At 56.9% G+C, this 16,433-nt stretch overlaps 2 protein-coding genes across 2 annotated transcripts; both read right to left on the bottom strand.

Moving 5' to 3' along the window:
• Positions 1-176: 176 nt before the first annotated feature.
• Positions 177-5,342, bottom strand: DICSQDRAFT_59582 (pleiotropic drug resistance ABC transporter; the record flags this gene model as incomplete). The annotated part of the gene is made up of 9 exons (XM_007365378.1): positions 177-248; positions 306-660; positions 716-2,661; positions 2,724-2,919; positions 2,974-3,610; positions 3,664-3,905; positions 3,961-4,408; positions 4,606-4,820; positions 4,897-5,342. 9 exons carry the CDS (start codon positions 5,340-5,342, stop codon positions 177-179), a joined length of 4,557 nt encoding a protein of 1,518 aa, XP_007365440.1.
• Positions 5,343-8,481: 3,139 nt separating this feature from the next.
• Positions 8,482-15,325, bottom strand: DICSQDRAFT_136260 (glycosyltransferase family 2 protein). The gene is made up of 9 exons (XM_007365377.1): positions 14,875-15,325; positions 12,642-14,565; positions 11,703-12,593; positions 10,621-11,652; positions 10,414-10,568; positions 9,806-10,364; positions 9,483-9,752; positions 9,375-9,428; positions 8,482-9,321 (listed from the first exon to the last, which is right to left on the bottom strand). The coding sequence occupies exons 1-9, from the start codon at positions 15,207-15,209 to the stop codon at positions 8,794-8,796; spliced, it is 5,748 nt and encodes a 1,915-aa protein (XP_007365439.1). The 5' UTR covers positions 15,210-15,325; the 3' UTR covers positions 8,482-8,793.
• Positions 15,326-16,433: the final 1,108 nt, after the last annotated feature.

Below are 16,433 nucleotides of genomic sequence, written 5' to 3'. Positions count from 1 at the left end.
ACTGGAGACTTGGTGTTGTGAATGACGAGGATTGAATTGAAGGACCGGATGTCTACGTTTTCGACGTGAACGATCGTGAGCCACTAAACGGGGCGATTCTATGAAGCAAGTCCGATGTTGTCTATATATAGTGGACTTTGGGCATGAAGTGCGATACGATTGTTGTAGATCTAGACTTATTTCCTGCGAGTGAAGATAGCACCCTTGCGTATCCGGAAGATGAATGTAAACAGGTAGATAGCGAAGACCTAGGTGGACACGGTCAGCTCCCATGGCTGCACTTGAATAGGAGAATGCAAACTCACGTTGAAGCAAATGAAAGCAAGGAAGATACCGAGGTTACGCCAATGATGCGAGTAGTAGACGTTGAAATTGCCCTCGAGGAAGCCGTCCGTGGAATCGAACTGGCAGAAACTGCAGCTGTCGGTCGCGTTCGGGTTCGTGATGTACCCGCCGTTCGCCGAGATGTACGGACCCATGTATTGCTGGCAAGTCTGCCCGGAGGGCGGCGTGATCTGTACGAGTTCGATGTCCGAGCAGTGGATGGGCAGATGACCCAGTGCCTGACCCAGAAGACCCTCCACAAGGTACGTGAACGGCGACAGGTGATACATCCACTTCCACCAGCCGAGCAGCCTGAATGGTTGCAAGACACCGTTGCTGCGATGAGAGCGTCAGCAATAACCACATAGATAAAAATGGAAGGGGGACGTACAAAGTAAGCACGAAAGAGAAGAGGAACGAGAAAAGAAGGGCTGCGATCTCGGCAGAGGGCGCCATCGCAGCGACGGCCTGGCCGATAGTAGTATAGTAGAGCGGGAAGATGACTCCCATGAAGAGGTAGGTGAAGCCTGCCCGATCTGTGGGGAAGCCGACGGTCCAGTACCAGCAGAGGAAGTACAGCGACGTGCCCAGCATGTTCCATGGGACCTCGATTAGGATTTGAGATGTCACGAGTGCGGTCCAGCTGTACATCCGGCTGTGCTGCTCGCGCACTTCGTAGATCTTGCGGATGTCGATGAAGGGCACCTGAAGCTGGTTCGAGAGGGGGACAGACAGTATCAAGGACATGAAGATCGAGAAGAGATGGTTCTGGCTGCCCTGGATGGTCGTCTTGGCCTTGAAGAACGTGAAGCCGATGAGGAGCGCGGAACCGACGTTGAGCGCGAGCTTCGCGATGAGGTAGACCGGGTCACGCCAGTACGCTTCGCCGTTGCGCTTGAGCAGCAGCACCAACTGGTAGGTCCACGCAGTCGGGTACTCCTTCTTCAGGCGCGCCTGCACTGGGGGCTTCTGGCGGCCCTCGGTGTGGATGCGCTCGAGCTCGGCCTGCACCTTCTCCGACTCGGGCGACTTGAGCCAGGTATCGTGCCAATCAACATCGGTAGTCGCCGTTGCTCCAGCACCAATAGCCTCGAGGATGTACTCTGCCGGGTTCTCGGTATCGGAGCACTTGCGTGCGCCGTTGCGCTCGAAGTACTCGATCATCGTCGTGGACCGTGGACCGATGTCGCCAAAGTAGACGGTCTGGCCGCCCTTGCGGAGGAGCAGGAGACGGTCGAACACCTGGAACAGCTCGGCGGACGGCTGGTGGATGGTGCAGATGATCGCCTGGCCGCTGTCGGCGAGGTCACGAAGGAAGCTGACGATCGCCCAGGCACTCTGCGAGTCAAGACCGGAGGTCGGCTCGTCCAAGAAGATGAGAGACGGCTTCGCGACGAGTTCGACAGCGATGGTGGTACGCTTGCGGTGCTCGACCCCGAGCGAACCGACGATAGCGTCACCGTACGCCGCGAGGCCGCACAGGCCAAGGACCTTCTCCACATAAGCCTTCTTCTCTTCGAGCGGGACCTCGGGAGGCTGACGGAGCTGTGCGGAAAACAGAAGCGCCTCGCGTACGGTAGCGCTAGGCAAGTGTGTGTCCATCTGCTGACAATAGCCGGTGTGCGCCTGGAAGTCCGGAGGGAGAGGGTGGCCGTTCATGTAGCGGTTTCCGGTCACGACACCGCTCGTAGTCCGCTCGGCGAGGACATTGAGCAAGGTAGTCTTTCCGGCGCCGGACTCGCCCATCAGCGCCGTCAGCCTGCCGGGAGGAGCGTATCCGGAAACATCGTCCAGCAGCTGCCTCGTCTTGCCTCCACCAACGGGCACAGTGTAATTGAGATGGTGGAACGAGAACGTCTCATGAACTTCCGGCATAGCGTCCTTGAGGTCTGCGCCGTGCAGGCCGTTGTCCGCCTCGTCCGGATGCGCAGGAGCCCCGCGACCGCGACCCTTCTCCTCGTCGGACGCCGTATCCTGCTCAGCGGCACGCACGACGTCGGACTTTGAGCCACGCTTGAAGAGGGTCACAGTCGACTGGCCCTCCAATGTCTGGTTGACCTCGTACAGGTAGAGCAGGACGCAGATGAAGAAGAGGCCGAACGCGCAGATGATGCCGAAGTTGCGCCAGATGTGGCTGTAGCTGTAGTCGAACGACGCCTGGACGTAGGCGTCGCCTCTGACAATCAAGGAACCAGGCGTAGAGCCGACGGTCGTGCAGACTTGGTTTGCGAGCGCGACGTTCTCGTACCCAGGGCCCTGTGGGACGAGGTTGGCGCAGGTCCCGTCGAGGCCGTGGAACTCGTTCGTGATCAGGCCCTCGAAGCCGTAGTGAATAGGCTGCAACGCGGGTTGGACCGTTAGTCATGTTTTTCTCTTCCGCGCAGCGAACGATGACCCACGTTGATCCAAGTGATCCACTTCAACGCTCCAATCATATACGGTTGGGGCAGCGAATAACCGGTGTAGAGAACCAGAATGAAAGTGCTGAAACCGGCGACGGTCGTAGCAGGCGCGGGGCTCTTGAATGCCGCAGCGATCATGCGGAACCAGCTCTTCATCGTGATTGTCGCAGCGAAGGTGAATAGCAAGAAAATGCTGCAGATGCATCGTCAGCATATATTCCCCGGCCACCAGTCAAGAGAGACTTACAAAAACTTGTCGGCCTGTTGCTGCAACCCGACCAAGAAATAGAGCACAATAGCGAACACGGACTGCGTGACGAACGTAATGGGCACGTCCACGAGCGTGAGCGCGAGGCCCTCCACGAACGGGTGGTACATCGCCGCCCTCGACTGCCGGTGGACGATCGGCCGCTGCGCGAACAGCGCCGGGATCTCCGCCATCGTCGACAGCGCCGCGAACATCAGCGAGAAGAACAGCACACCACCCCTTGAGAAGTACGCGGACGTGTTCGCCTTGAGCCGCAGGAACGTCGTGCCGACGATGACCGCCTGGAGCACGAACGAGACAATCTGCACGACCTGCGCGGCGATCCCGCCGCCGAGGATCTGCACGCGGCGGCGCATGAGCGCGCGCGCCTGCATCGGGATCGACGCGATGTACGGGCTGCCCGGGCGCGTGTGACGCGCGTACTCGAGCTTCGCGCTCGACTTGTAGTGCGCGACGCGCTCCGGCTTCCCGGTGTACTCGGCGACGTACGCGTCGACGTCCTCGCTGTTGCCGCGCCCGAGCTGCGACTTGCGGAAGTGCTCGGCAAACTCGTCGGCCGTGCGAGGGACGCGGTGCTCGTAGCCCTCGCGCACGATGCGTCCGTTGGGATCGGTGACTGCGGGGACGGTGAGCAAAGGCCCTGAGCGACGATAAGGCATGTAGACTCACCGGCAACGAGGAAGTCAGCAGTCGTCTGACGGTTGGCGGGCTCGAAACCCATGTCAATGAAGTACTGGCGCGCCTGATTTGCAGGGCCCATGTACACCTGCCGGCCCTCGTAGATCACGCAGACCTTGTCGAAGTGCTCGTAGAGCTGCTCCCCGGCCTGGTAGATCGCAACGATGGTCGACTGACGGAAGACGTCAGTGGCTATCCGGAGAGCTTCCACGAACTCGAGGGCGGTCGAAGCACTGAAAAGTAGCGGGTCAGATCGCACGAAATAGCGGCTGGGATGACGGGACATACTCAAGACCACGCGTGGAATTGTCCCATGAGTTCAGGAGGGAACGAGCGACCAACGCCTCGCCGATCGAGACACGCTTCTTCTCACCGCCAGAGACACCGCGGATAGACGCGTCCCCGACAAGCGTGTTCTTCACGTGCCGTAGACCGAAGACGGTCTCGATCGTCTCGACAATGTGCGCTACATGTTCCTCTCGAGGCAGGTTGTCGAAGCGCGTGTGGGGCGTCCGGGTGGTGGCGGCAAAGCGAAGCGTCTGGTCGACGGTGAGCGTCGCGAAGTGCACATCGTCCTCCGGGCAATACTGGACGTCTCCGCGGTAGCTCTTCTCGATCTCTTCTGGAGTGAGCGAGTCGTACCACACACTTCCGTGGACACCGTGGAACTCGTCACGCTCGTTAGCGAGAGTTTTGAGGAGCGTACTGCATCCTGCACCGGGGCGCCCGAGAACGACTGTCCGGTGGAACATCGGAAGTCAGCATGCGTCATGATAAAGCGCTGGTAGGAGTTTGAGGGCCTCTTGTAATAACCGCAGTGTATGCGAGCCAATGGAAACAACCGCTCGCGTGGACGCAGCAATGCGAGTGGTCTGATACGCCCCTGACAAACGCTAGCGCAGCGCGCCACATGAACTGTAAATGAACACTTACGCAACATCTCTCCAGGTCGCACAACGCCCTCGAATCCGCTGAGGATATCCCGGGTAGCAGGATGCAACGCATCCCGTAGCTCACGGATCGCATTGAGTGGGTTGACTGTTGACCCGAATGTCGACTGATAGCTGGACGCGGCCCCGACGCCAACAACTCGAAGATCTTTGAAGGCAACTCCGAGCTCCCTCCGCTTGATGTCCGAGTCGTCGATCCTGCAGGAGTGAGCGTATTAGTACTGCTGCGCTCCTTAGAAAGCAACGGAAAGGTCGGCCCAGAACGTGTACGCACTTTCTGAGAAGACCACGGAGCGTCTTCTCGAAATCAAAGGGACCGTCCGGCGACGCCAGTGTGTCCTCGGTCAGGACAGAATTGGTGCTCTGCTGCGTTCCAAATCCCCGCGAAGGTTTCTCTGAATCGATGTGGGGCTCCGCATGTGTCTGTGACTGTCTTGAGAGCGTGCGACGGAGCTGGGCGACACCCTCCGGGTCGAAGCGGTCTATGCTGACGTGCGAGCTGGTGGACTGCTGCCGGGTGAGCGGAGCACCATGGTACTCGGGATGCGAAGTTTCACTGGGGACGTCGTCAGAGGAAGGGTGGGGGTGGATATGGTTATGATAGGCGGCATTGCCATATGCGGCAGCTATGTGGGTGGTACCGAGCAATTCAGGAACACGGTCGTGTCCCTCGATGTCCTCGAGCTGGACAGGGTCGAGTCGAGCTTGGTCGGCGGCCATGGAGGGAGGGGGAAGGGAAGAAAACAAACTGGGTTCATTCGGGAGCGGGGCGGGTAATATATGATATCGGCGCTCGAGGACGCAGGCTGGAACCGCCGGAATGTATGAGCACGATTGGGTTCATGTCCGGCAGTGGTGCTGACGCGTTTGGTTACGATTGCGATCTTGACCGACCACGGCCAAGGGTTGGCGTTGCAGCGCCTCGCCAATCCAGATCAGATCTACCAGCCGACCCCGGCCCTTTTACGCAATTCGTCTTTCTGAACGAGACCCTGAGCGCATGTGATAAGCAGCGGTGCTGCTGACTCCGCTTAGTCGTCAGCGATTTCGTGTTCACCAACCTCACCGCTGCTATCGCACGGCATCCATCTTCACCCTACGGAACTGCGGATCTGCATCTCCGGGTGAGAAACCAAGTATTTGTGCATTCCTCTGAAACCAATCACTTACCATCGACAGCGATACTCTGTCCCTAAACCTGCGATGGCCGGCGACAGAGATCGCAACAAGGCATGCCCGAATCCACGGACGGCGACTATCGGACTCGATCCATTGCTAACTCGGGCGCTGACTGCGACGAACGTACTTGTCGACAAAGTAAGCCTTGCGATAGGATGAAGCAAGTAATGGCTATGTAACATCCATGCCGGAGGAGGGTTTGGTGGGAACAAAAGTGTGCGCGGATATCTAAGCGAGTTAAGCCGCCCACCTGCGGGATTTCCGCGATGTTCGGACTACAGAATCGGTAAACCTTCCTTCTGCTTACTCCACGACGCACCCCGTCAATCGGCTTCTGTGAGTCGTGTCCGCCATTCGATACAGGATGTACCTCTTCTTGGCTCATTCCTTGGCGCACCGAGCTCTCATCGATACACAATCGTAGTCGTCACTCAAGCAACATAGCAGATGGCCCCGTCTTCATTGTGATCTGTCCAAGCTGTATTATCCGAATCCCGTACCGAGTAGGCCGCTGCGATGTTCGCGTCTGATCAGTACAGTAACGGAACTGCCATGCCGACAACCTTTTTCGCGTGCTACGCTTCACAAGGGGGCCGTCGCAGTGCTCTTAGCTTCTGCTGTGGACGGCATTGCAACATCTAATGATTAAAGGTGCAGACGCAGTATCCCCTCCGTCATGCTCGGGCTCGTTGTGTTGCAGTTAGCGGCGCTCCGAAATGCTATGATTCGCGGGTTGGAAGGCGCACGGAGTCCGATCAGTGAGAGCGGCCAAGCGACAAGCCCCGGTGGTCCACTTCACGGAGGCAGCTGCGCACGCGTATCGCAGGCTTCGGTGTAGGTGCGTTGTCACGGTTGTATATGTACCGCATACGAGTACGGCTCTATGGCATCGTACGATCGTTATGATGTATTCCCGTGACGATCGGCGGGGCGTATCGCCCACTACGAGTACAGCATGGAAAGCTGCCACACGCTAATGTCCGTCTCAGCTCGACGTACGCTCGCGCCGACTGAGGCAGGCACACAAATGCATATTTAGTAGACTCGTCTACAAGGGCGGAAGAACGGCGCGGCAGTCGCCTCTCGTCCATCTGATAAAATCCGCCATGCGATGACGTCCCACCCACAGGCATTCCGCAGTCGTCCCCTATGTTGTCCTCCTGGCTCGACGGTACGTGAATCTCTCTTACTCTCGGGCCCCAGGCATCCGACGGTTTTGCTTATCCCTGCGCTAATCTGGCTCGACATACGCACCCTCATCACAGTTTCTGCCCCAACAGATCAACGTGGGCGATGAAGCAGTGCTCCCCAACGCATTTTCGGACGCAGCACGGAAGCGACTCTGCATTCACATGTTATTGGTGAGTGGCGACAGTGCCCTGAACACGCAGAAGGCTCGCGACAACCCTGAACGGTGCTTCGTAGAACAATCAGACATTGGATACTGTGATTGTTGGGCAGGGTCTCTGGTAGATTCTGGAGCAACTCGCTGGTATACCCTATCTCGACTCGACCCCGAGCGTCGTCACAAATAAAGCGCACTTCACCGTTCGCCTGTTTGGTTTTCCCAGCGAGAAGCATGCCGTTCCTCCTTGGATACCAACACGGCAGGCCTTCCGACGTTTTCGACCAGAGAAAAGTTGACGAAAAGGAGAGGCGCGAGGCTAACTATTCGTGATAGCGTGGCTTTTTACGAACAAAGGTCTTCGAAAAATGGGACAAACGGGGGCGCGGTTGCCCTCCTTCTCATCGACTTCTCTGGCCGAAAACAGGGGAACGCCTACCGTGGAAGCACACACATATCCAGGGCAGGTACGTATACCCGCATATCGGACGGCATCGTCAGCCTCGACCGAATGCGCCAATCACCGAAATCGTGGCAATCCGTAGGGGAAGCAATCGGGGCGGGTTCAACCTCGCTACCCACTGCCTGCTTCCTCGCACATCCAAGGTTCGAGGAGCGCCCCCCAATCTCCCCCGTCTCGATGGCCGCCCCGGCGAGGGCCCGACATCATCGTCCCACTTACAAATTCCCGCTCCCACCCCGTGTCATCTCCATCCCTGCGCCACTGCCGCAGACGAACCTTATGGTCTCCAGACCTGGGCGCGAGCGCCCCGACAGCCTGCTGCCGCTCTAACGGACACGTTTGCGTGTTCAACCGCCCCCCGCTGAGTCATGCGGGCGGCAAATGCGCTGCTGCGCCCGTTTGTCTGAAGGGAAGGGGCCAGGGCATGCAGGCATATCGCCGCTGGTGACCCATTACTGTCAGCGACATCCAGTACGAAGCACCCGGAAATTATCGTCACCGTCGTACTTGCCGTCCATTTACTAGCAGTCTCGATCGTTTAGTCAGGCCTGCCGATGGAGCGCTCAAACGGGTTTCCGGGCATCGTTGAATATAGGTCCACACGTTCGTGCATAGCCGATGGTCGTACAGCCCAGCCAGAATACGTTTGCCTGTGGCACCATCGACATCCATAATTAACTTTGCCGCGGCGACAATCGTCGGCACAATCGTGCCTGCGCAACCTCTACTCACCTTCCTGATCAGAACAGTCGAGCCGCTCAAGCACGAAACTCTCGACTTCAATTGGGGAGTTGGTGTTGCATGAAAGCCCGCATACGCCACCGTCTTAGCTCTAGCCGACGCCGCGAAGGGACTGAACCACGCGGACAGGATGAATCAAAGAAAGTTCGCATCGGGAGTACGACGAAAACATGTTCTACTACGATAGGATATAGCAAAATACATGACTGTGGGTGGGTGATGCTAATGGTGATGAGAGGTTACTGTACGAGCGAGTGCCATATGACGACGACGACGAAAGTCCGAGTTGTCCATACTGAATGTTGATCCTATATAAGGAAACGGAAAGGACGGTGAAAGGGAAAAATAAAGTGTACCGATGCGTAGAGCGTAGACGTAACTGCAGCGTCAATAAGCGTCCGAATTGCAAGACGTGAACCAGATGCAACGATGTCATGAATCAATCAACCGGCGCGGGCAAGTAGCACACGGTCGATGGCGTCGTTGATGACCCGCTTGCGTGAGGAGAGGTCTTGACCAAACTGCTCCTCTAGACGTCGGCGGATCTCCCTTTTGGTGACGGTCGTCAAGTCGGCATGGCGCAGATGTTCCTCGACAGCGGCCTCTATCGCAGCATCTGACGGCCCGTCGAAGAAGTCCTGATCTTCTGGACTCCTTGTTGCCGGGATTTGGACATCAAGGTAACCCGTGGCAGGCCGAGAAGGCGTAGGCTGGTGGAGCACGCCTGGTGTGATCACCTGCGATAGCGGGGTGTTGCGCCCGGACTGGTATCCGGGTGGGGGATACATCATGTGCATCTGCATCTGCGATGGTGCCGGCGAAAACGCGCGGGACATGGCTGGCTCGTAGAAGGTCTCGCGACCATATATCGATGCGGTCTGCGATTCAGCATAGCCATCGTTGTGCATCTTAGTTGGAGGTACCCAAGAACCAATGCTGTGGTTCGATTCCTTGTCCCAAAGTTCGTTCTCCTATAGACAGACGTAAGTGGAGAAACGCATGACACCAGTGACAATATACGCACGTAGTCATTCCAAGACTTGAGGGGAATGGAACGGGGGTCAAACTTGCCCTCGTCCTGTAGACGACAGTCAGACATCGCATGCCAGTTCCGAAAAGGCAGAACACTTACGTGGACGATCATCTTCTTGCCCGCCTCTCCCAGGACGACACGAGTCTGACCCCAGGAGAAGTCATCCATGCGCCAGAACGAGTAGAGGGGAAGGAAGAACGAAAATATCGGGATGGCCAGGATATAGAAGACCATCCAACCAATCATATCCCATTTGCGACGAAGGATGAACACCAACGCCTGCAAACCGTAGACCGCAGCGATCAGGACGATCGACAGTATAGGGATCTGGGCGTGTTCGCCGGCCGCAAGGTAGATGAGGTACACAATCTATCGAAGAAGTCAGGCATAGGCTGCAGGAGAACGTCACAGAATATACGTACGTAAGCGACAGTTACCGGCGCAATGATCGTAGAAAGGAGATCGATCATGACGACGAAGCGCATGGAGAAACAGCAGAAACCGCAAAGCTGATCCAAGAAGATGAGCTCGGCCAAGTTGTGCACCGTAGAGTTGATCCAACGCCGACGCTGGGACAGCAAAACCTTCCAGTCATCAGGAGCGACGGTATACGCATGTGCATCCCGAACAAACTGTGTCTTGAAGTTCGAGAAGTGCTTGAGTAGCAAGGTCGTCAAGTAACGATCTTCACCAAGATGGAGCAGGTTCTTCATGTGCAGGGTATCGACACGATTCTCCGAGTAGTCCCCAATGACCTGGTTGCTAATGAGGAGCGGCTTGTGGGTGTCGGGGGTACGCAGACGATACAGGGTGAAACAACCAGGCAAACAGGTCACCGAACCGAACAAGGATTCAAACGCCTTGGCCATGTGGTGCGAGATGAAGTACTCGTAGACCTGCATCATCGTGACGATTGACTGCTTCGCATTAGCGAGTTCCGTTTCACCACAGACGCCGAGCAGCTTCTTGTCGTGAACCATACTGGTTAAGGGTGAGCATATGGGATATTTTGTAGGAACAGTCGACTTACGCGGAGACCAGACGGTTCAAGGATAGAGGGTGGACAGTAGTATCGGCATCAATCGTGAAGACGTACTCGTAGAAGGTCGGGTTGACACCGATGACGTTCTTGATTTGATGGTACATCTCAAGCTCCAGGGGGTTCATCGGGGCGTTGAAGTGGACCTGGTAGAAGTTCAGCAAGCAAGCCGCTCATACAGAGAAAGCGGCCACATACCTTGTTCAGGAAGTGCATGAGGACCATCTGGGAGTCACGCTTACCACGATTGCCAGGGCGTGACTTCTCGCCAGGCTTGCCGCACTTGACAACCACGAGATACGGTACGACGTGACCGGCAATTTCGTACAGACCAGAGAAGACCTTGCCCATGTTGTGTTGCTTGGCACCCTCACCGAGGGAGAGGAAGCTGAGCGGCTCGGCGTCGACGTTGGGGTTCGCGCCGAGGACATCCAGTACTATACGAGGAGTGGGCATGTCGTTACCTGAACCGACGACCATACCATCACAGATGATGAACAGCAGTTTGCGCTTGTCGTCGTACTTCATCTGCGCGAGCGAGTCGATCGTCTTCTTGAGCGAAGCATGGCCCTCCGTGTAACACGGCACCTGGCAGATGACGAACTTGTCGTGATCCTCGGGCGCACGGGCTGCACTGAAGTTGACGGACGCGATGAACTTGAACCCAATGACGCTAACCATCATGATCGACAAGGCGAGCAGGATGTACGTTGCAAAAAGACACTGAGGCGAGTTACGGTTGTCGACCTTTCCGAGGAGGAATAGGTTCCGCATGCAGACGCGCTGCCGGTCCAAAGTGGCTGAGTCCAGATTAAGACGGTCGATCGCCTTCGTGACATCGCCGCCTGCATTGCGCTGGAACACGTCCACGATGGATTGGTGCATGAACTTCGTGTCGATGTTACCAGGAGCTACGGCGTTGTTGGGCAGAGTAGCGATAGCCGGAGGATTGCTGATGTAGGTCGTGAAGTCGTAAACAAGTCCTTTGTATATCGCGACGGAGCTGCCGGTGGAGGCCATAGACTTGATCTGCTTCGGGCTGTAGCCGACAAAGCCGACTCGGTAGTTCCAACGCAGCATGGTCATTTGCTCAAAGTACCAATCCGGACGAGGGTCGTTCGTCCAGGAGCGGAAGTCGTGGTACTGGGCGTTCTGATCCGTATCGTTCTTGGTTGTCAATACGACGTACGGGTTAACCGAACCAGAGATACCGTTGCACAGAGCGCTGACCTGGGAACACGGTCAGCTACATGCACGTCTGATGTCGAACAGAGACAAACCTGGACGGGGAAGAGATCATCGGCCTGAGTGCCCCCATAGTTCAGGATGGACTTCGAAGGAACCACGCTGACGGTACGCTCATGGTTCGCCGCGATGCCGGTCAAGTCGAACACCTCACCACGGATCGCGACATAGACGTTGTTCGGGCTGTTCTTGAAGGAGTGACCATTCAACTCCGCGGTGTTGAAGACGTGCTCCGTGGGACAGATGATGGGCGAAATGAAGACGATGACGAAGACGGCGCAGGCACAGACAAACCAGATGATCATGTTAAGGGCAAGCTTCTCTCGCCACGCCTGCTGGACGTCCAGACGCTTCATTCGTCCGACGTACCTGAGCAAGAAAGTGGGACACCAGAAGGTGAGCATCCAGCACAGCGCCACCCAGCGTCGGCGGGCCGACGACTCCTTGAGAACCTCGGCAGTCTCGCCCTCCTGAACCTCGCCAGCAATCGCTTCCTTGTCGAGGAGACCTTTCGCGTCGGCGTTCTGGAACATGTTCCGCGAGGGTGCGTAAGACTCCGTCCCGAAGTTGGAGACGGAGCCGTCATCGCGATGACTCGTGTAAGCGCTGCGGCCGTCGAAGTCGTCGCTACGCAAGGACTTGCGCTCGTCATAATCATCATACATGTCGGCGCGTTGGAAAGGAGAGGCGTTGGCAACGAGAGGCAGCTGTTGGTTGGACGAATTGAAGGGGTCGCCGTAGTCGCCGGCATACGGGGACGTGTCCGCACCAGGCACCTGATAGGGTGCATAAGGGTCGCTCAACCCGCGAGGGTCAAGACCAGCCTCCGCCTCCGCATCCCGGATGCGGTTACGCTTCTGCTCCTCGGTATCCTTAGATCGTAGATCGTCCTCGAGACGGCGGAATGCGGCTTGGGACAAGAAGACCTGTGAAGAGATAAGCCAACACTCCATGGAATAGTACATGTAACCTACCATAGACATCCCGAGAACGACGTCACGCTCCTGCAGACCCAGTGCATTCCTACTCTGCTCGACCTTAGCGCGCGAGTCGCCCTCTGTAACTCCCAACGAAGTGAGCAGGGACTGGTACCGCTGCACATACTCGTCGGGGGTCATCATCGCCTCGAAGACGTTCACATTCCGGCGCGCGATCTCCGACAGTCCAACGCTCCGCACCTGCGCTTTCACCGATCGGCCCTCAAGCTGGTTCGGCAACTGCGAGTCGTTCGGGTTGATGCAGAAGATGTACCACGACTGCGTGTCCTCGAGCGTCTCGAACAGCACGTCCAGGGCTTGCCTGAACTCGCCTGCGACGCAAGGTGCGCCGCCCGAGGCGGGGCCTTCATCCTCGTCCTTCTCCTCGATCTCGCCCTCCTTCAGCGTCGGCATCCGCTTGATGGTGTTCTTGCGGCGAGTCGATGGGGCACGCATCGGCTTGACGGGCTGTTGAGCGGAGACAATGGTGTCCTCGTTGCGAGGATGCGCCTGGGTAGCAATCGCCTTCCCAGAGAACAAACCACGAACGAAGGGGTTCATAGAACCAGAGCCGTCGGCCGCGGGGGCATCCGACGTGCCGGCGGTCGTACCCCGGAGGAGGGAGACAAAATCGGGGTTAATCGCATCCAGGTTCTTCTCGAGGAAGTTCTGCGCGGAGTATGTGACAGGTCCACTGTAGTGGTTGATGGTGAACGTGGGGAAGCCAGAGCGATCCATTCCGCCGGACTTGAACGAGGAGTGGTTGGCCCAACGCTTGGTAATCGCCTCGACCATCGTGTGGTCGGTCTTGCGTGGCATCCTACGAGCCTGATCGTCCATGATGTGGATGAGGCCACCAGGGCGGTTCTGGAGTAAGCGGATGCATTCGGAATTGTCGAAGTAGGGAACGTGAGGGACGAAGCGCGAGATACCCTCGTTGTTGTACTCCTGAACGTGCGACTCGAAAAGGCGCTTCTGCATGAAGTTGATGAGGCGCTCGTTCGCAAAGTTGATGCAGAACTGGTCGAGGGAGTTGGGACGGCTCGTCATATTCTGCGGGCCAGGGAGATCAAAGAGGCCGATGAAGGTCGTGAAGTCGTCACGGCAGAGGCGCTGATTGATGTGCTCGTTCAGCCAGGCGAAGAGGAGAGAGTAGAGCATGCGGGCAAGCTCGTCCCTGTTGTCGGAAGCACCATCGGGGTCAAGGAAGACCGTGCACAGCTCCTTCTTGACGAGCTTCGTCTTGTAAGACAAAGCTGCCTCCAGAGCACTAGGCTGAACACCCAAGAACTCTGAGACGATCTCCAGGACATCCAAGTTCCGAACAACGGCAGCATCTTCGTTACGAGAACGGTCGATGGTGAACTCGAGGTTACCGAGATGAAGGATAGCGGCGATGAGCTGACATGTCTGGGCAACATGCCTCTTCGAGAAGCCGACATTCTTGAGTGCGACCTTTAACTGCTCGAATCGAACGGCGTCCTCATTCTGAGCCTGGTTCGGCCCACGGCCTCCTGCGGGTACACGTGCTCCCAGGTACCGATACTGCGTCCTGTCCGAGAGGTGCATGTGCGTACGCTCCTCCGCCGACGCACCTGCGATCAGATAGTAGAAGATGTGAAAGTTGCGCTCGCCGGATGGCGCGCCGGATACGCGACTACGCTCGAGGTAATAGTCGAGGGTCTTGACACCGCATATCCGCCCACGTTCCGTGAACTGGAGCTCGGTGTACTTGCCAAAATGAGAGGCATTGGGATTGAAGAGCGTGCGGGAGTTACCGAACGTCTCCAAGACAAACTCGGCGGCAGGGACCTGGTTGCCGAGCTTCGAGCCCTTCTTCCCAGGCTGGCTGACGCTGAGCTCGAGAAGCGTCTTGATGGCCAGTCTACGATTCTCGGACTTGCCACTACCCGTCTCACCACTGTGTACAAGAAGCGTAAGTCGTGCGAACTAACTCCGAGATTACCGATGCAAGGATATCGTGCGGATCCCAAGGAATACTTGTCTATGATTAGACCCCTGGCTGACGCACGGAGCATTTCTGATACACACGCCTTTTGCCACGGTTCAGGCCAATCCCCGCACTGTGGAGGAACGCCGTACAAGGGTAGTGCAGGTCCATGCCTCTCCGAAAGCGGCTCGCGTCATGACAAGACACACCTTCGCCACCGGAGAGGTCGGAATTTACGGACACGGGGATTGGGGAGACAGAATTATGGAAAACACGTACGTGAAGATGACCGACTGGTCCTGCTGCGTCCTTCGCATGTGGTAGTAGGCATTGTTGGCGAGCTGGAAGATGTGGGGCGGGAGGCGGACTTTGTCGGGCGAGGTATCGCGGTACTCGGCCGCATACTTGTGGAGGACCGCGTCGGAATTACTGGCAACATACTTGTGCGGGTTTACTGCGACGAGAGCATTGGTGCCGATGTTAGTGTAGATGTTGTCTGTCATGAACCGTTCTCGGATGCAGGAGACGATGATGTCCTCCGAGATGGGCGAGAGCGTTGCAAGGTCCGTAACGGACTCAAGCTGTTGGAGCAGCGTGGACTGTCGGTGAGCCATGATGAGAGCGAGTTACAGCACCGAGGTGCTCCCCCGCAGTGGTAAAGGAGCTTCCTGGTGGTTGAAGGAAAGGAAAGGAGAGAGTGAGAGGACGAGCGTCGCCGCCGTTGGTAGGCAGTGTGAGAGCTTGGTGGCAGATGCGGGCGGCCTCGTTGCTGTTCTCTCGTTTCGGCTGGCTTTCAACTTCAAAGGCGGAGGTCAAACCTGGGAGCTACTGTAGCACTGCTCCTCGGGTATTCAAGCTCCGATAGCTTCACACTCATCTATCCCAGTTCTTCTCCGCTACGACTCCGTTGAGCCGTCTTAAACGTTTAAACCTCGACCTCGAACTTCGTCCAATTGCATCATGGTCAGACCTCGCTCTGAGCTGAGTTATTAACGAGACGTACATTTGTGCGTACACAATGCTCGCAATCCAGCCTCTTTTTGCAATCAAGACACGCCGACACCGCAGGCGACGCCTGGGGGCTCCATCCAGAACTATGCAGATCCCCGCCCACATCGTCCAGACCCTTCGCGCGCGCCAGGCTGTTCTCTGTGTCAGGATGGCCGATGTTAGCACTAGTGCTGAGCACGTACCTACGCTTGTAGTCAGATGGGAATATGCGGAGCTAATGACAATTGATTACTCCAGCATCGCGGTCTGCATTGCCCGTGCAAGGGAGTCGTAGACAAATGCGCAGTACAGATCACGGGCGTGCGAGCGCTGAACGGCCAGATCGTCCTGTCCAGTGTCCGTTGCACTGCAACATCGGCCATGCCATTCAAGGAAGCACCTAGCATCTTGTGCAACTTCGACTGACAACTTCGACGCCTCTCCCACATCTTCACGATGTCCGTGCCATTCAGACTGCCGTTCTCGCGCGCTCACTATCGGAGATGACAGCAATTCAACAATCAGGACGTGCGTGAGGACGCAGTGCAGTGCACTATACACCTACGTCGTCTTCAATACCACATAAGTGCTTACTTCCCGTAGGTTGCCCGGTATAGAGGAGACTTAACACCTCGTGGTATCACGCGCTTCGAAGAACGGTTCGAGGTCATGACATCCGACAATTGGACACCGTCTTGCGGACGATACGATCATTCTAGGGGGTCTAGGGTAGCTGAGAGCTCTACCTCTCGTCAAGGGCCCTGTCGCAGCTTAGTGTGATGATAACATGTTTAGGTAAGTAGAAGTACACGAAGATTGATCCAGCTGACGGCCATCTACTACCTTAC

The sequence above is a fragment of the Dichomitus squalens genome, assembly GCF_000275845.1.
Source record: "Dichomitus squalens LYAD-421 SS1 unplaced genomic scaffold DICSQscaffold_12, whole genome shotgun sequence".
In the NCBI taxonomy this organism is placed as follows: Eukaryota; Fungi; Basidiomycota; class Agaricomycetes; order Polyporales; family Polyporaceae; genus Dichomitus; species Dichomitus squalens.
This window is presented reverse-complemented; position numbering and strand designations above follow the sequence as displayed.

Bases quoted from the DNA above. Each gene is read 5' to 3' on its own strand.
- DICSQDRAFT_136260 (XM_007365377.1), bottom strand. From the start codon at position 15,209: ATGGCTCACCGACAGTCCACGCTGCTCCAACAGCTTGAGTCCGTTACG. The intron at 11,653-11,702 runs GTTTGTCTCTGT...CCGTGTTCCCAG, and splicing joins ATGATCTCTTCCCCGTCCAG to GTCAGCGCTCTGTGCAACGG. The intron at 10,569-10,620 runs GTATGTGGCCGC...AACTTCTACCAG, and splicing joins TCATGCACTTCCTGAACAAG to GTCCACTTCAACGCCCCGAT.